The 16535-nt window shown below is 41.8% G+C and overlaps 1 protein-coding gene across 13 annotated transcripts in view; it reads left to right on the top strand.

The window, feature by feature from the left end:
* Positions 1-16535, top strand: part of DLG2 (discs large MAGUK scaffold protein 2) — a 979527-nt gene that overhangs the window by 118495 nt on the left and 844497 nt on the right. For all 13 annotated transcript variants that reach the window (XR_015744246.1, XM_087936973.1, XM_087936980.1 and 10 more), the window contains exon 5: positions 9661-9759. Coding sequence is in view for 12 of the 13 variants with exons in the window: in XM_087936973.1 (XP_087793099.1) it covers positions 9661-9759 (99 nt within the window). In the remaining variant the exon portion in view is untranslated. The remainder of the gene's footprint in view (positions 1-9660; positions 9760-16535) is intronic.

Raw genomic sequence — 16535 nt, 5'->3', positions numbered from 1 at the left:
TTCCTTTCCTTTCCTTTCCTTTCCTTTCCTTTCCTTTCCTCTCCTCTCCTCTCCTTTTGTTCCCTTCCCTTCCCTTTCTTTTCCTCTCTTCTTTCCATTCCTTTCCCCTTCCCTTTGTTCCTCTCCCCTCTTCTCTCTGCCCCTCCCCTCCCTTCTCCTCTCCTCCCTTCTTCTCTCCTCCCTCCTCCTCCTCTCCGCTCCTCTCCTCTCCTCCCTTCTCTTCTCCCCCGCTCCTCTCCTCTTCCTCCTCCTCTCCTCCCTTCTCCTCTTCTTCTTCCTCTTCTCCTCCCCTCCCTTCTCCACTCCTTCTTCCTCCTCCTCTCCTTTCCTCCCTTCTCTTCTTCCTCCCCTCTCCTCTCCTCTCCTCCCTTCTTTTCTTCTTTTTCCTCCTCCTCTCCTCCCTCCTCCTCCTCTCCTCTCTTCTCCTCTTCTTCCTTCTCTCCTCCCTTCTCCTCTTCTTCCTCCTCCTCTCCTCCTCTTCTTCCTTCTCCTCTCATCCCATCCCGTCCTGTCCTGTCCTCTCCCCTCCTCTCTTCCTTCTCTCTTCCTTCTGCATTCTAGACCAAGACCAGCTTCTTTAAAGGCAATTTCATGTAGATATACGCACATCCTTACACAGCACTTTAGATGTTACTGAAAGAAGTCTGTGATCCATAACGTTGCCCCAGATGGCTGTGGGGAACCTGATCCATTCACAGTTGCTTCCCACATTGACCAAAAACAATTATCCCTTCTTTTAATTTCTCTTAAAAGATGGTACAAAATAAGCAGGAATATATCTCCACTGCATCGGATAGGACAGCCACCCGTGTCTTTGCTGATGGCATTTTTTGAAAAGCTACATTGCTCCGATCTCTCATATTCCACGAAGATATTCCATTTCTTTCAGTTGGTCAATTAATTTAGGGAGATTAATATTTAAACATCATTAGGCTTTCTTTCTTCTGGCTCATTTTCTCTCTTTCAACCTATGTATGTCGAGGTGAGTTTGATTTAAATCAAATGGATTAAAAATCACCCCGTTGAATGATTTAAATTGTGATTTATTCACTGAATGGAAGTCAGAGGCTCAAAGTTGCAAGTCTACAGTTCAGGACATGAGTTTAGTTGAAACCAGAAATGTTCTTTGGTTATAATTTCTAATAAAAGTTCATTCTTCTTGTCTGATCTAACTTGATTGCACATTATTTAGCAGGCAAAAGAGATGTAGGTTTTATTTTTAGAAGATAACATACCATAAAAAGAATCATTTCATCTTTTTTTCTGATTAGTTTTCATCAAGAAAATGATTGATTACCTCCTTTAAAAACAAATTTGCAGGATCATTAAGAGCCAAAATATTTCTAGTTCAATTAATTGTGGTGAATGTTATTCATGCTGTACTAGGAAAAATGCCACCACCAGCTTTAAAACGGTACCAATCATCCTGTTTGTTCTGGCTAGCTTTCTTCAACAAGTAGTAAAAAATAGATTATTACATTACAAAAGAAAAAAAACAACAACCAATCATGCACTGGTTTTGAATTATTATATTTAGATAGCTTTTTTTTTTTTAAAAAAAAATCAATTTAATAAAAGTTGAATAAACAAACCTAAGAGTCTGGAGAGGTATTCAATTCAGTTTTTATCTCTTTTATTCAGACCAGAAAAGGTAAACAAACTTCCCAGCTTCTTCAAGTCCCAAATAATTTTTCATTTTTGAATGAATTCTTCTTCAAACCAATTTTCTCTGGACCAGTATAAGTTGTATAAGTCTCAAAATTTTGACTTCAGTGATCTCTGAATTCAGTAAGCCGTCTGAGCCTGAGAAAGTTTCCACACTTCAGGGTCATGTTATGTGAACTTTTCAAACGGCACAGACTTTTTTCTCAAAGTACAAAGAATGCGTTGGATTGGTGCAGGGGTGGGATGCTACCGGTTCGGCCCGGTTCTATAGAACCGGTAGCTCTGAAGAGCAGCAGACACTGAACCGGTTCCGTGTCTGCTGCTCTGTTTGGCCCACCCGCTGGCCCGGCCTCTTGGCTGTCCTTTATTTCCTGTTTTATCAACCTCAGCTGATTTGCACGGCACAGCTGAGGTTGAAAAAGCAGGAAAGAAGAGGAGTTAAAAATGCTGCGCTTCTGCACGCAGCGCTTGTCAGCTGTCCAGGTGGCACAACTGAGGTTTTTTGGAAATGGTCTATACACGCGCGCAAAACGCACTCTCAGCAGGGGTGGGATGCTAGCTGCCAGAGAACCAGCAAATTGCGCCACTGGCTGGCCCCACCCCCTCACTCCTTACCTGGCATGCGCGTCCTCAATCTTGCCTGCTAAGTTGCCATTTTTCCTTCCCCCACCGCCCCCTGACCATCAGCCGTTCTGCTGTGCCAGGAGATTTAGATTAGCTAGAAAGCAGGAAATCATTGCATTTCTTGCTTTCTAGCTAATCTAAAAGCAGAGCTGAACCTTCCTTAGGACCGAAGCTTCTATTTTTCATTGCAGACTCAGGTAGCCGATGGCAGATAAATAGATCTCTAAGTGAATCTGTGATTCTGTGAGAAACTCAATCTGCCCGCTTGCTTTGCCTGATTTGGGGTAAAGGTTGCTCTTTTTTTATTAAAAAAAAACAATATTTACATAAATATTTATAATATTTACATACAAGCCATGCCCAGCTAGTCACATGACCACCAACCCACGCCCAGTCAGCAAGCCACACCTAGCCAGTCGCATGACTACCAAGCTACACCCACAAATTAGGCCACACCCACAGAACCAGTTGTTAAGAAATTTGAATCCCACCCCTGGATTAGTGGACAATAGACAGTGGGTGGCCTAAAGGGGAAAGGGGGAATTTACCTATGCTGCTTTATGTGGGAACCTTTAGAATTGGCTTTGCTTCTTTTGTGCCTATATGGATCTATCTATCAGTAAAATTCTACCCTTGGTAAAATTATGTCCCAGAAATTTCTTTTTCTGCATATGCCAATGGGACAGTTGACAGGATCATTTATATATTGATGGTTCAAAGTTACATTGGCCGCTGAGTTTCTACTTTTCTTTTTGGGGAAAATATTCTGTCTTTTTAGTATATCCTAAATTATTTCATTTTCCTAGGAGAGGGCTGGGTTTTAACTTCCAGCACCAGCAAAGACGAGGAAAAAAAAAGAATGAAAAGTATGAAGCCCTCAGAACGTGTGTGACTATCCCAAGTGGGCCTTCATCAAATCTCAAAGAAGACTCTACAGAAGCTCCTCCATAACAGATAACAAAGAGAAACTATAAACGAAGCAACGTTGTCATTCCGCAGGTTGCAGGCATATAAGAAAAGCTCAGGAGTATCTCCAACCAACACAACATAGGTGCACACTTCAAACCCAAGAAGACACTAAAGCATAAACTTGTCCACCCCAAGGATAAAACACAAACTGAGCAATGTGGTATATGCAGTACAATGCGGTGAGCCATGTGCAGATCTGTACATTGAGAAAAAAAAAACCACTTCATAAAGGCATGGCACAACATAGGAGAACAAAGCCATTAGATTCAGCAGTCCATCTGCATTTAAAAGATACAGGCCACTCTTTTGAAGACAACAAAATCCAGATTTTGGACAGAGAGAACCACTGGTTTGAAAGAAGGGTTATCTATGACAAAAATTGAACAGCCCTTCCTCAACAGAGGGGGCGACGGGATACGACATCATCTATTCTCCAGTCTACAACACAGTCCTTTCAACAGTCCCAAGAAGGCTCCACACCCATTTGCATTACTCAGATGACCCTGATGATGCAGACAAACCTCCAAGGGGCCTCAACGACCCTCTCAAAGGATGCAAATGACCAGCCGTCTGCAAGGAGTATCAATCCTTCCATTTCCCCACCCTCCAGTCAGAGCTGAAGAAGCTTCTTGGATGAGGAGCAAAACATCTTCAAAGAAAAACTAGACAGTCAAGTTGACTCCTGGAAAAAGCACCTTTGGGACAACCTGGATGAATGAGAATCTCCATAGATATCTAATTCATGGCAGGTTCTAGTTGAGAACATCCCTGTGCATAGGACGAGTAGCAATAAATCAGTTTAATTGGACCTAAAGATGTGGGCCTGATCTTTTGGGCCTAACCAGGACCTGTTCAACCTGCATTGCTTAGCAATTGAAATTCTGTCCCAACAGCGGTTGTAAGACAAGGACTACCTTTAGTACATGCATTTCTTGAATGAATTGTTCATTGATTACAGTCGATATTATGATGCTTGGATGACCATAACATGGTCAGGTTCTTTCCTCTGTGGTTAAGGATTGACTGTATCTTAATAGCACTGGCAAGAAAATGGAGATAGCACTTATTCAATTAATTTTCTTAGGGCTTAGAGTGAAATTGTCAATCTCCGCATTCAGAGCTACACTTAGGTTCTATCTACAATTGAGCCACATCCAAAAGATAATATTTATTATTCTCTGCAGGCTGTTCAAGTTCACGCAAAGAGACTTCAGAATATCTATCAAAAGTTCAATATTGCTCTTCAGTTCCATCTTGGTCCTGACAGTTCCATTTATTTCTTCGTTGCTTGATTCATCCATTGCAATCAGAAGAGGCTGGTTCATTATAGAACACTTCAAACAGTCCATGGGAAGATTGTAGCTTCTTACGCAGTAATGTGGATATTTCTTGATACATCAATTGCTTTGATAAGGAAAATTCTACCTTCTGCTAACTCAAAGCGCATATAATGAAATCAGTGAGAATATTGCTCTACTATCATTGCTTTACCATAATTTCTCAGTTATTTGCACTTTTCTTATTCATTTCTGGTACATTTTTGTGGGAAGCCCTTGCCCTACCAGAAGAATGAAATAGAACAGAACAGAATAGAACAGAACAGAACAGAATACAATACAATACAATACAATACAATACAATACAATACAATACAAATACAATACAATAACAGAGTTGGAAGGGACCTTGGAGGTCTTCTAGTCCAACCCCCTGCTTAGGCAGGAAACCCTAGACCACTTCAGACAAATGGTTAACCAACACCTTTTTAAAAACTTCCAGTGTTGGAGCATTCACAACTTCTGGAGGCAAGTTGTTCCACTGATTAATTGTTCTAACTGTCAGGAAATTTCTTCTTAGTTCCAGATTGGATCTTTCCTTGATTAGTTTCCATCCATTGCTTCTTGTCCTGCCCTCAGGGGCTTTGGAGAATAGCTTGATTCCCTGTTCTTTGTGGCAGCCCCTGGGATGTCAGAACACTGCTATCATGTCTCCCCTAGTCCTTCTTTTCATTAGACTAGACATACCCAGTTCCTGCAACCATTCTTCAGATGTTTTAGCTTCTACTCCCCTAATCATCTTTGTTGCTCTAATATTTTGAAGAATATTAAAAAAGGCAGAATATTGCATTTCCCTAAATGAGAAATGGAGAAACATGTTTTTTTAAAGGCCGGAAGCAGACTCACTCTTTCTTAATACCCGCCCCCCCCACCCACCGCAGATATTTTATGCCCTTTAAATATGACAAAGCCAGCCTATCTACAAAACAAAAGACCTTCAGCTTCAGGGTGATGGGATTAAGAACCGAACACAACCCTTCAGGACATACAGTAATAGAATTAATAGGAGGACCCTCTGTGGCACAGTGGTTAGAGTGCAGTACTGCAAACTATTTTTGCAGCCAGCTGCCTAGAGTTTGGCAGTTCAAATTCCACCAGGCTTTTATTTTTTTATATATTTTTTTGGTTTGTCAATTGCTTACAAGATAATACTGTAGGTATAAGTAAAAACATAGCTATGAATACATGGATACATATAAGAAAAATAAAAAAATAAAAGAAACAATAGGACAGGGACGGTAGGCGTGTTGGTGCGCTTATGCACGCCCCCTACAGACCTCTTAGGAAAGGGGTGAGGTCAATAGTAGACAGTCTAAGGTTAAAGTTTTTGGGGTTTGGGGAAGAAACCACAGAGTAGGTAGAGTATTCCAGACATTGACCACTCTGTTGCTGAAGTCGCATTTCCTGCAATCAAGTTTGGTGCGGTTAACCTTGAGTTTGTATCTATTGTATACTCTTGTGTTGTTATGGTTGAAGCTGAAGTATTCATTGACTGGTAGGACATTTAGTTCTAGGTTTTCTAGGTCTAGAATTTCAAGTCTGGTGGCATAAGGTATTCTGCAACGAGTAGAGGAGTGGAGAACTCTTCTTGTGAAATATTTCTGGATTTTTCTCAACTGACGTGCTCACGTGATCAACTTTTGTGACCTTCTGACAAGCAAAGTCAATGAGGAACCCAGTGATTGTTATTTTCATTCAAGTCAATTTCAACTCATAGTGACCACATAGATGGACCTTCTCCAGGTTGTGTCCATTATGTGCCATTAGATCACCGTTGCCTGTTAGGAACCACATAGATATTTTTCCCAGATCAGCCTGGCCCCAACACCGCCCCATTGTCACTGTAACTGAATTCCTCTATATTGCTGTGAGTTCCCTCCCTTCCTTCCTCCCTCCCTTCCTCCCTCCCTTCCTTTTTCCCTCCCTCCCTCCTTCCTTCCTTCCTTCCTTCCTTCCTTCCTTCCTTCCTTCCTTCCTTCCTTTCTCCTTCCCTCCCTCCCACTCTCCCTTTCTTCCCTCCTTCTTCCCTTCTTCCCTTCTACCCTCCCTCCTTCTTTCCTTCTTTGCTTCCTTCCTCCCTCCCTCCCTCCCTTCCATCCTTTTCTTCCTTCCTTCTTTCTTTCCTTCCTCTCTGCTTCCCTTTCTTTCTTCCTTCCTTCCTTCCTTCCTTCCTTCCTTCCTTCCTTCCTTCCTTCCTTCCTTCCTCCCTCCCTCCCTCCTTCCCTCCCTCCCTTCCATCCATCCTCCCTCCCCTCCCTTCCCTCCTTTTCTTCCTTTCTTCTTTCTTTCCTTCCTCCTTTTCCTTCCTTCCTTCTTCCTTCCTTCCTTCCTTCCTTCCTTCCTTCCTTCCTTCCTCCCTCCTCCCTCCCTCCCTCCCTCCTCCCTCTTTCCCTCCCTTCCATGACTTCTACAGAGAGGTTGGTCTGACTCATATTAATAACAATTGCAGAATCCCTGGGACACGTGATTCCCTTTTGCGTCCTTCTGATAAGTAAAGTCAACCGGGAAACCAGACTCACTTAACAACCGCGTTACTAATTTAACAATTGCAGTGATTCACTTAACAACCATGGCAAGAAAGGTCATAAAATGGGACAAATTCACCTGACAAATGTTTCGCTTAGAAATAGAAATTTTGGACTCAATTGTCGTCGTAAGCCAAGGAGTACCTGTAAATATATATTTTTTAAAATAGCACCAATGCCAGTGCAGAGATTTACCTGACATAGTTTATTAGGAAACAAAACATATTTCTCATACTGAATCGAATAAAATCAAATCATATTGAGACATATCCTTGGCGGTCATTCAATTCTGTTCCTCTATATGTTTCAACCACTTCTTTTTGCAACTGTAGAATTATATTGATTTCCTATCTTTTGGTGCACATATATTCTTCTAGTTTATATATTCATATTTATTTGTTTCATTCTGTGTCTGATTGCAGGCCTTATGGCCATAATAAAAATTTGATTTGATTTAATATGCTGGTTTACTACTCAAAAGCCCATCCAATGCATTTTGAAAAGAAGGACAACTGTTTTCTAGGGATGGTTGTTATACCACAGGCGGTGTTGTAAATGGAATTATTCCCAGGAAATGCCATATTGTGGTTGTTTATGGCAATGCGTTGAATAAACAGCTTGGATTATGTATTTATGCAAGATGGGTATTGGTTGAAAGAGGGGAAAGGAATATTCTACAGAGCAAGCAATGGATGGAAACTAATCCAGGAGAGAAGCAACTTAGAACTAAGGAGAAATTTCCTGACAATGACAACAATTAAGCAGTGGAATGACTTGCCACCAGAAGTTGTGCGTGCTCCTGTGGGAAGAAATATCCATCTGGTTCAGTTCCAAGCTGGGAGAAAGACACTGGAAACATGGAGGCTGATTGGAAAGATGGTTTATTGATGAAGCAGAACCACATGGGTTTGTGGTTCTGGTGCAGCTGACAAAATGGAGTTGAGAGGGTTTGTGTATGTGGGGGGTGTTATAGCTTATTTGAGCTATAGCTTCTTTGAGCTTGAGCTTCCTGTTCCTGTGCAAGAACATGTATTCTGTTGGCTGTTGTCAGGTTATGTAGGGGTCACAGCTGGCTCTATAGGCAAAAGAGGAAATGCAGAACCTAGCTCCTTGTCTGAGGTAATCTGGTCAGCCTCTGGCTTATTATCTGAACTCCCAGGTGAAGTTTGGACCGCTCTGGGATGATGTAATGAAGGGGCTTGTGTTCTGAAAGGGTGTTGGGCAATTCCTATTGTGGCTTAATGGCTTTCAGCCTGTGTTGGATCTTGAATGAGGGCTAATCCTACCCTTCTGCCTTAGTTCCGACTTAGTTCAGTCTTAGCTGCAGGGAGTTTCAAAACCTCCTGTCTGGAATGGATTACCAAATCTGCATTTCTAAAAGCTGCCTCCTCAGTTTCTGCTTGGGAGCAGGGAGACTGGGGTTAGTACCTGCCTTTAAAAAACATGTTTACCCATTTCTCCCTTTGGGGAAATATAGCATATTTTTTGCACTATAGAATGCTCCAGACCATAAGATGCACCTAGCCTTGGGAGGAAAACAAGAAAAAAAAAAATCTGCCTCTGCCTCCCAGCAATTTGTCCCCTTGCAGCAAACAGCAAACAGCCTGGTCAGCCTCAGTACAGCCTGATTTAGCACAAGCAGCTGGTTGGTGGTTGGATCAGCCTCCTGGAATACCGCCAATCAGCTGTTCCAGGCTGTGGGGATGGCTGCCACCCATTGCCCCTCAGTGCACTCCATTTTTGGCCTCTGTACACCCCATTTATGGCTTCCGCTTGTCCCATTTTTGGTCCGTTCCAGGCAGCGGGGATCACCATCACTGCCATTTGGCGGTGGTGGGTGGCAACAGCAATCGGTGGCAGTCAGCAGCTGTGGCAATTGCCGCTGCTTAGAATGGGCCAAAGACAGAATGCGTGGAGCCCCAAAAAGGGGTGCGCGGAGGCCGAAAACAGGGCACACGGAGGCAGAAAATGGCCGAAGGGTGTGGGCCGGCAGATGGGCGTGGCTTCGGCAACATTCGCTCTATAAGACCCACTTTTTGGGGGGAAGGTGGAGTGCGTCTTATAGTGCAAAAAACACGGTAATATTGTGCCTTTTTAAAATATATTTCCCAAAATATTTCATTCTTCTAGGATGGGTAGGTTCTGATTTCCTACACTCCAAGACCGGAGGTTTTTTTTTTAGAATAGAATAGAATTCTTTATTGGCCAAGTGTGATTGGACACACAAGGAATTTGTCTTGGTGCAAATGCTCTCAGTACACATAAAAGAAAAGATACATTTGTCAAGAGTCAAGAATCATAAGATTCAACGCTTAATGATAGTCAGAGGGTACAGAAGGGATTGGGCAAGCATTTATCCAGAATAGTATAGGTTTTCCTGCTTGAAGAGGGGTCGGATTAGAAGACTTCCAAGGTCTCTTCCAACTCTGGTATATTATTATGGGTTTTGGATTAAAATGGAATATTGTTTTTTTTTTTTAGGAACAGTGAATCTGTTTGTTGGGAAGACTGTTTGGTGAACACTCATTCTTCTTTTCTAGATAGTGGCTTCAGATGGGTCTGACAGATCTGAGGTACATGAACATCAGGAGAAGGGGAAATCAGTTTACGATCACTGTTCCACTGAGCACGTTGCCAAGGTAAGCTGTTGGGGAAATTTTATTTTTTATGTGTTTATTTAAGCAATGTATGCTGCTTCCTTTCCTGCTGCTGAGTGTCTGACAAGAAACTAAAAGCAGAAAAGAAAATAACTCTACTTTTTTTTGTTGTTGTTCTAAAAAAAAAAATGGAACCCGAGTCGATCAATACATCGTGGGCCAAAGGTCAAAATAGATTATTCCAACTTTCAGTCAATATGAAACGGCAATTAACCAACCAACCACGTAAGAGGGATGACCTAACACCCCAGCCCAAATGTCTGAGACAATTTATAATTCCTTCCTTTGATTATACCAGGTTTCTTCTTGGTTCTGTTATATTGTAGGTTTATTTTCCTGCTAGCAATTCATAGCGTTTTTTTTGTCTCATGCAACCATTTTCATGCTGAAATTACTATAACTCCGCTCCTTTCCCTTCCCCTCTCCCTCTTCCTCTTCTCCTCCCCTTTCCTTCCCTCCTTCCCTCCTCCTTCCCTTTGTCTCTCCTTTCCTCCCTTCCCTTGCATTCCTCCCTCCGTTTGTCTCCTCTCCTCTCCCTTCCCTTCCCCTCTCCTCTCTTCAATATGCTTTGAGTTAGCAGTATTATTGGAGGCGAACACAGGATAAGATACTGAACCGCCTGTGTTGTACATATAAACTAGCAGCGGGTTTCTCAAGGCAAAAACTAATATATGGGCAGCATCATTTTGCAGTCCCTTTGCACTTTAGAACTCTGTTTGGCTCTATTAGCAAATGCTGGTCAGTTTCCCAATAAGTGGACAGGAAGACAGAATGCCCAGGGAGAGAAAATTACTCTTATATCGACATAGTAATGATCATTACAGTTGTGTACATCTCAGCAGTGAAGGTGAATGGACATACAGGTTAATAACGCTATTTCTTATTGTCATAGTTCTTCTTCTGTAATAAAGATTAGTTTTCTAGTCAGGGTGAAGTCAAAAAAATAAAGATATCCATTAATGTGACATGGTATTTTTACGGGTTTAGAGTTTGGCAACCTCCTTCCTCCAAACTCAATTCTTTGTTAAGTGCTGCAAATGAGTTTTGACTTTCTGGTCTTTTTCTTCCTCTTCTTGGCTCCTTTCAGAATTTATTTTTTTTTTTAAAAAAGATGGATATTTTAATATCCATAAAAGGAATATTAAGTTCAAAAGGGAAGAAAATAGAAGCTGGTGGGTTGATAGGACTGTGGATCAACTCAAGGTTATCTATCATCTTTGCTTTAAAATTAACACTATGGAAAATGCAAGTTAGTCGTGTCCAGGATATTACTGCATGATAAAATCTCTGGCAACACTTCAACATTAGTTACAACAACATTAGCCTACTTCAGCTATTCCAGAAATGGTAATTATGATTAGAGTTGGTTACTGTCAGGATAGGAGACCACCAGAAAATCAATGGTTGTTAGACTAGGTTGGGAAATGAAGAAAAAATAAATCAGATGAAACAATGACAAACAGATGTATTGTTAAGAAAAGACCTGGACATTGAATTGCTATTATTTGAAAAATGTTTGCGGTTATCCACCAGTTATCACACAATGAATTCATACAGTGTAGGAACTACAAGGAGGGCTGCGATGGCTCAGCAATTAAGAGGTGTGGAGCTTGTCATCTGGAAAGCTGAAGGTCTGTGTTTAAGAACTGAGCACTGCCTGACAGGGTGAGCTCCCATTACTTGCCTCAACTCCTGCCAACCTAGCACTTCGAAAGCATGCAAGTGCGAGTAGATAAATAGGAACCACTTTGCTGGGAAGATAACGGCATTCCTTGTGCCTTGGTGTGTAGTCCTGCTGGCCACCTGACCACGGAAGCACTTTCGGGCTATGCTGGCTCCCTTGGCTAGGAAACGGAAATGAGTAGCGCTCCGTAGAGTCAGACATAGCTGTGCAGGGGAACTCTTTACCTTTGTGTAATTATCCACCAGTTATCACACAATGAATTAATACAGCATAAGAACCACAGAGATGATCTGAGTGAGCAGATAATACTTCTACTTTTAAAAATTTCTGGCCAAATACAATTAGCTTAAAGACAGCACCGAGAAGGCTGGTTATTCCTTTAAAAAGCATAGATGTAGTAGCACAGTTTGAATAATGCAAATAATACCTTTGACTAGAAGGGCAGAGGAAAATTAAGATGGACTTAGGGGAAGGTAACTTCGCTTCAGTGCTGAGAAGCGCTTTGAAAAAGGCCATGTCTTGTAAAGTATTATTTGGGGGGAAATCGCTTTGCGATTTCATTTTCACTCCCTGCTGCAGGAACGGGTCCTCCATGCATAATTTATCTGCTTCTGGTTTCTATTATACTGAGAGGGCACATAATAATGAGAGAAAAGCAGCTGTATCTTTATGGGTCATAGAAACTGTAGGTTTAAAATACGAGTCCGAAGCGCCTAATCATATTGGCAACCGTGGGTCCACTTAGAAAGGCACCCCACCGATCGTGTTGAATCAGATAGCAACCTCCTCCTATTGGTCACATAGGAACTATAAAAGGAAAGACGTTAAGGATTTTTTTTTTTTTTAGTTATTCGCATCATTTTGATGGCAGATGTCGATCGTTGTTCTGAGCAAATCTGCACCCGGGAACAGTTCGGCTAGGAAAGAGGTCTTGTACTTCACAGATGTTGCCTGGCTGGATAAAACAGGCATTTGGCAAACAACATGTATTCCTTTCTAAAAAGCAGATGTTGTGTGAGAAAAGTAGGACCTCTTTCTGGGCGCTGTTTTCTCGGTGGAAATGGTCTCGCTCCAAAGCTCCAATTAAGAAAACAACAGAGAAATGTTAAATTGTCGACTGCTGGGGTAGATGGGATACCATCTTTGTGCTCCTGGGAAAGTGAGTATCCAAGCCAAGTCGAAAACTGCCAGGGAATTCTTGAAGCTTGGCGTTCGGACAAATTAGCCATCAGTAAATATATAGAAATAAACCACATTTACACACCATTTGAAAGAGACAATCAGAACTAAGAAACATCAAGACCAAAGTGTATCCCTTCCAGCAACAAACCAACACCCAGATAAGCAGGGATTAAGACCAGACAAACGATTAAGCAGAAAACCACCAAGAAATGATCAAGGAGAAAAACCATGCCTCCTGTGATGACCCCAGGGTGGGATACAAAATAAACACAGTCACAAAAAAACAGGTGAGGCCCCTTTTATTCCTTCACTTTGCTTCCAAGCTCCAAATATCCTTGACTGGAGACAAAAAACTCCCACACAAGCAGTTACAAGAAGGAGGAAATGCCCTTTAAATTATAAAGTGTGAAAAACAACACAAACCAGGCAAGATAAGGGCTGGACGACGTCCACAGATGACAGAACACACACTGGGAAGGAACGCCACACTCAGAGAGGAACCATAAATTAGAGATATTTCCACGCTTTGTTTCCAGCACTTACCAGTACACATGTCCATCCTCTTATCCAGTTGTCACAGCTGCAGCCCATGAAGAGGATCAAGGCCCTCTCCTCCTGAGTAGACCATCTCTCTCCCTTATTCTCTCCTCCCTGCGTGCCCTAGGATGGAGAGGGCCTGGGCCTGGGTCCTCCTCTGACTGCCCAGCCGGCCTCTGCCCTTCCCCAGCCTCCTTCACAACCTCTGGAGCCACACTTCCACTCCCTGTCGGCTGTTCCTCCTCTCCCTCAGAGTCAGTCTCCACCAGGGGCATGACACCTCCACCAACAATGGCAGGGCAAGCTACTGTATATAAATAAATAGGAAACCTCATATTCATTCATACTGATGATGTCCCCTGGTTGGGTAATGAAATGTCTGCAATCAAACCACTAAGCTCAGAGAACACCAAGGACTTCATTTATTACTTACTAGCTCGATACCCGTACTTCGCTATAAAACTATGTGGTCGGGCTTAGTTTTGGGGGAGGAAAATAAGGGGAAAAATTCTGCCTCTGCCTACCAGCATCCATCAGTATTCATCTGGCTAGCATCCTGTCAGGGTATGAGAGAGTTGAGAGCTGTTTGGAAACTGAAGCAGTATTTGCTGTGTGATCAAAAAGGAGACAGCAAGGAGCCTGGGTGTGGCTTAGCTCAACTGTTCTGTAGTAAAGCTGCTTGATGCTGTGAAACTAAAACTGAAACTGAAATTCCTCTCCTCTGCTTGTGTTTTGCATTTGGAACAGATTTCTTTTCAGGTGGGGAATGGGAGTAGAACTCCTTAGCATCAGAGCATGTTAATAATAATAATATAGGAAATACTAATAGGTCTGATGGTTATTTTGAAAAATCCTCTCTTAGTGAGCACCTAGAAGCCAAAAGGAACATACATGCCAAATTTCAAGTTTGTAAGCTTTACGGTTCTGGAGATTTTGTGATGATGTGTGAGTGATATTTCGCTTTTATATAGATAGATGTATTTATTTTTTTTAGATTTTTAGTCAACTTTCTCTCCAGAAACAAACACAAAAACCAAAACAATGTACATAGGACTTCCTCATCTGTTTCCCCCCCTGTCAACACTAATAGCAATGTGCAAAATATCATTTACAAATGTGGCATCATATCAGATCAACAGAAATATATAGGCAGTCCTTGACTTATTATGACAATTGAGCCCAAAATTTATGTTGCTAAGTGAGACAGTGGCTTAGTGAATTTTGCCCTATTTTACGATCTTTCTTGCCACAGTTGTGAAGTGCATCACACCAGTGAATAGGTTAAATTAGTAACACGGTTGTTAAGTGAATTTTAATCTTCCCCCACTGACTTTGTCAGAAGGTCGCAAAAGGGGGGGGGGTCACCTGCCCCTAGGACACTGCAACCGTCATAACTATGAACCAGTTGTCAAGCATCCAAATTTTGATCTTGTGACCATGGGGGACGCTGCAACGGCCGTAAGTGTGAAAAATGGACATAAATCACTTTTTTTCAGTGCTGTTCTAACTTCGAAACATCAGTAAATGACCGTTTGATGACCCAAAGAGGTGTGGCACAAAGGCAACACAGTCAGATAATCAGTAGGACTCCCTTTATTAGCTCCAACTTTGCCCCCAATGTCCAGGTTACCTTCTGGCTGGAGTAAAACTCTCCCAGGAACAGCCTTTGGCTGAAGAGACTCAAGTCCAAAAAGTGGTCAACAAAAACTGTAACTATAAGACCAATCAAGGCAAAATGAGGTCATTAGTCTGGCAAGGCAGGAGCAAGAATTCCAGATGTGAAGGCATGGCAATAACTCAACACATTTGGGAAGATGCCAGGAACATAGATAACCAAAGTCAACACAAGTTAAACTTACATTTGCTCCAAGCAGGTGCAGTACTCAGCATGCAACTTTCTTTCCAGCTGTGGCTAATGAAGGGAATCAGGGCCCTTTCCTCCCCCATAAGCCATGCAACCCACCTTGCTCTCTTCTCGGTTCCTCCCCTGCATGCCCTAGGATAAAGAGGGGGTGGGCCTGGGTCTTCCTCTGAACTCCCTCTCCCTTGTTCTACCTCTTCCCTGCTCTACCCAATGGGATTTTGCCCTTCCCCAGTTTCTTCCACAGCCAACGGAGCCACACTCACATTCCCTGTCAGCTGTTTGTCTTCCTCCTCGGATTCAGATTCTGACAGGGGCATGACACACTGTCTATGGAGATTCCCAGTCATCCAGGTCTTGGTTATCTTCAAGAGGCAACTGAACTTTCTGTTTTTTCTTTGAAGACGTTTCACTTCTCATCCAAGAAGCTTCTTCAGCTCTGACTGGATGGTGGGGAGTGGAAGGACTTATAGTGCTTGCAGACAGTTGGTCATTTGCATTCTTTTAGAGAATCATTGAGGCCACTTGTTGTTGTTTTTTCTCTCCTCTGGGTCAGTAAATGAACTGTTGTAAATCAAGGTTTACCTGTATTAAATTGCCTAAGATTCTCATAACATCATAAGAGCTCTAATTATTGATTCTGAGTTTTCCAATCCCTCTGTTTGCCATGATCGCTTTCCTATTACCTTTCAACAAATATACAGAAAGCAAGATTTCTGAAATGGCACATCCTGCATATAATTGCCTAATTTACATCACTGTACTCAACTTCGGATATCTTTTGATGTGTTTTGAATTTTTACGGTGAGTTGAAAGGCAATTATAATTGAACAGACTATGCTCAATTGCTTTGCCTTCTGTAGCTTTTAATGTCAACTGCTGAATTTAACTACGAAAGTCAAATACTATTCTGCCCTTTTCTTTAAAGGTTAAACTTGGTGTTTTTATTGCAGCTTCCTGACAGCCCTGTCCTGCAGATTAAAACCTGGATCCACATAGGCTAAAAAAAAGAAAAAGAGAACAGAATGTAAAATTCACCCCAAATCTTAATGCTATGGAAATCAAATAATAACTCTAAACACCCAGCCGCAGATACAAAATCTTGCCCACAGACACGCACAAAGTATTTGTTGTTTAGAAATGGCAAACATTAAAAAATAGCTCTTTAAAATAAACAAAGCATTTAAAAAGGCAGCCTTGGACATGAACATCACTGGTCTGTAGCCATCAGAGAAATGAGCTGTTTTAAATTGCAAATTATCTACCCATTGAGAAATCATAACTGTATCGGATCTAGGCAGTCTCTTGATAAAACGATTTTAAGCACAAATGATCTTTTGGAAAGCATCTATGGATGTAGAAGTGTGTATATAAATCCAAACAAAGCTGAATACCATGCATGTAAGTACCCGTGAAAACTTAAGAATATATATATATATATATATATATAAATATTTATATATATATATATATAAATATTTTCGAGTACTTACA

This window comes from Pseudonaja textilis, chromosome 7 (genome assembly GCF_049901715.1).
Source record: "Pseudonaja textilis isolate UNSWEBS1 chromosome 7, rPseTex1.2, whole genome shotgun sequence".
NCBI lineage: Eukaryota > Metazoa > Chordata > Lepidosauria > Squamata > Elapidae > Pseudonaja > Pseudonaja textilis.
Note: the sequence above shows the minus strand (reverse complement) of the source record. Positions and strands in the feature narration are given on the sequence as shown.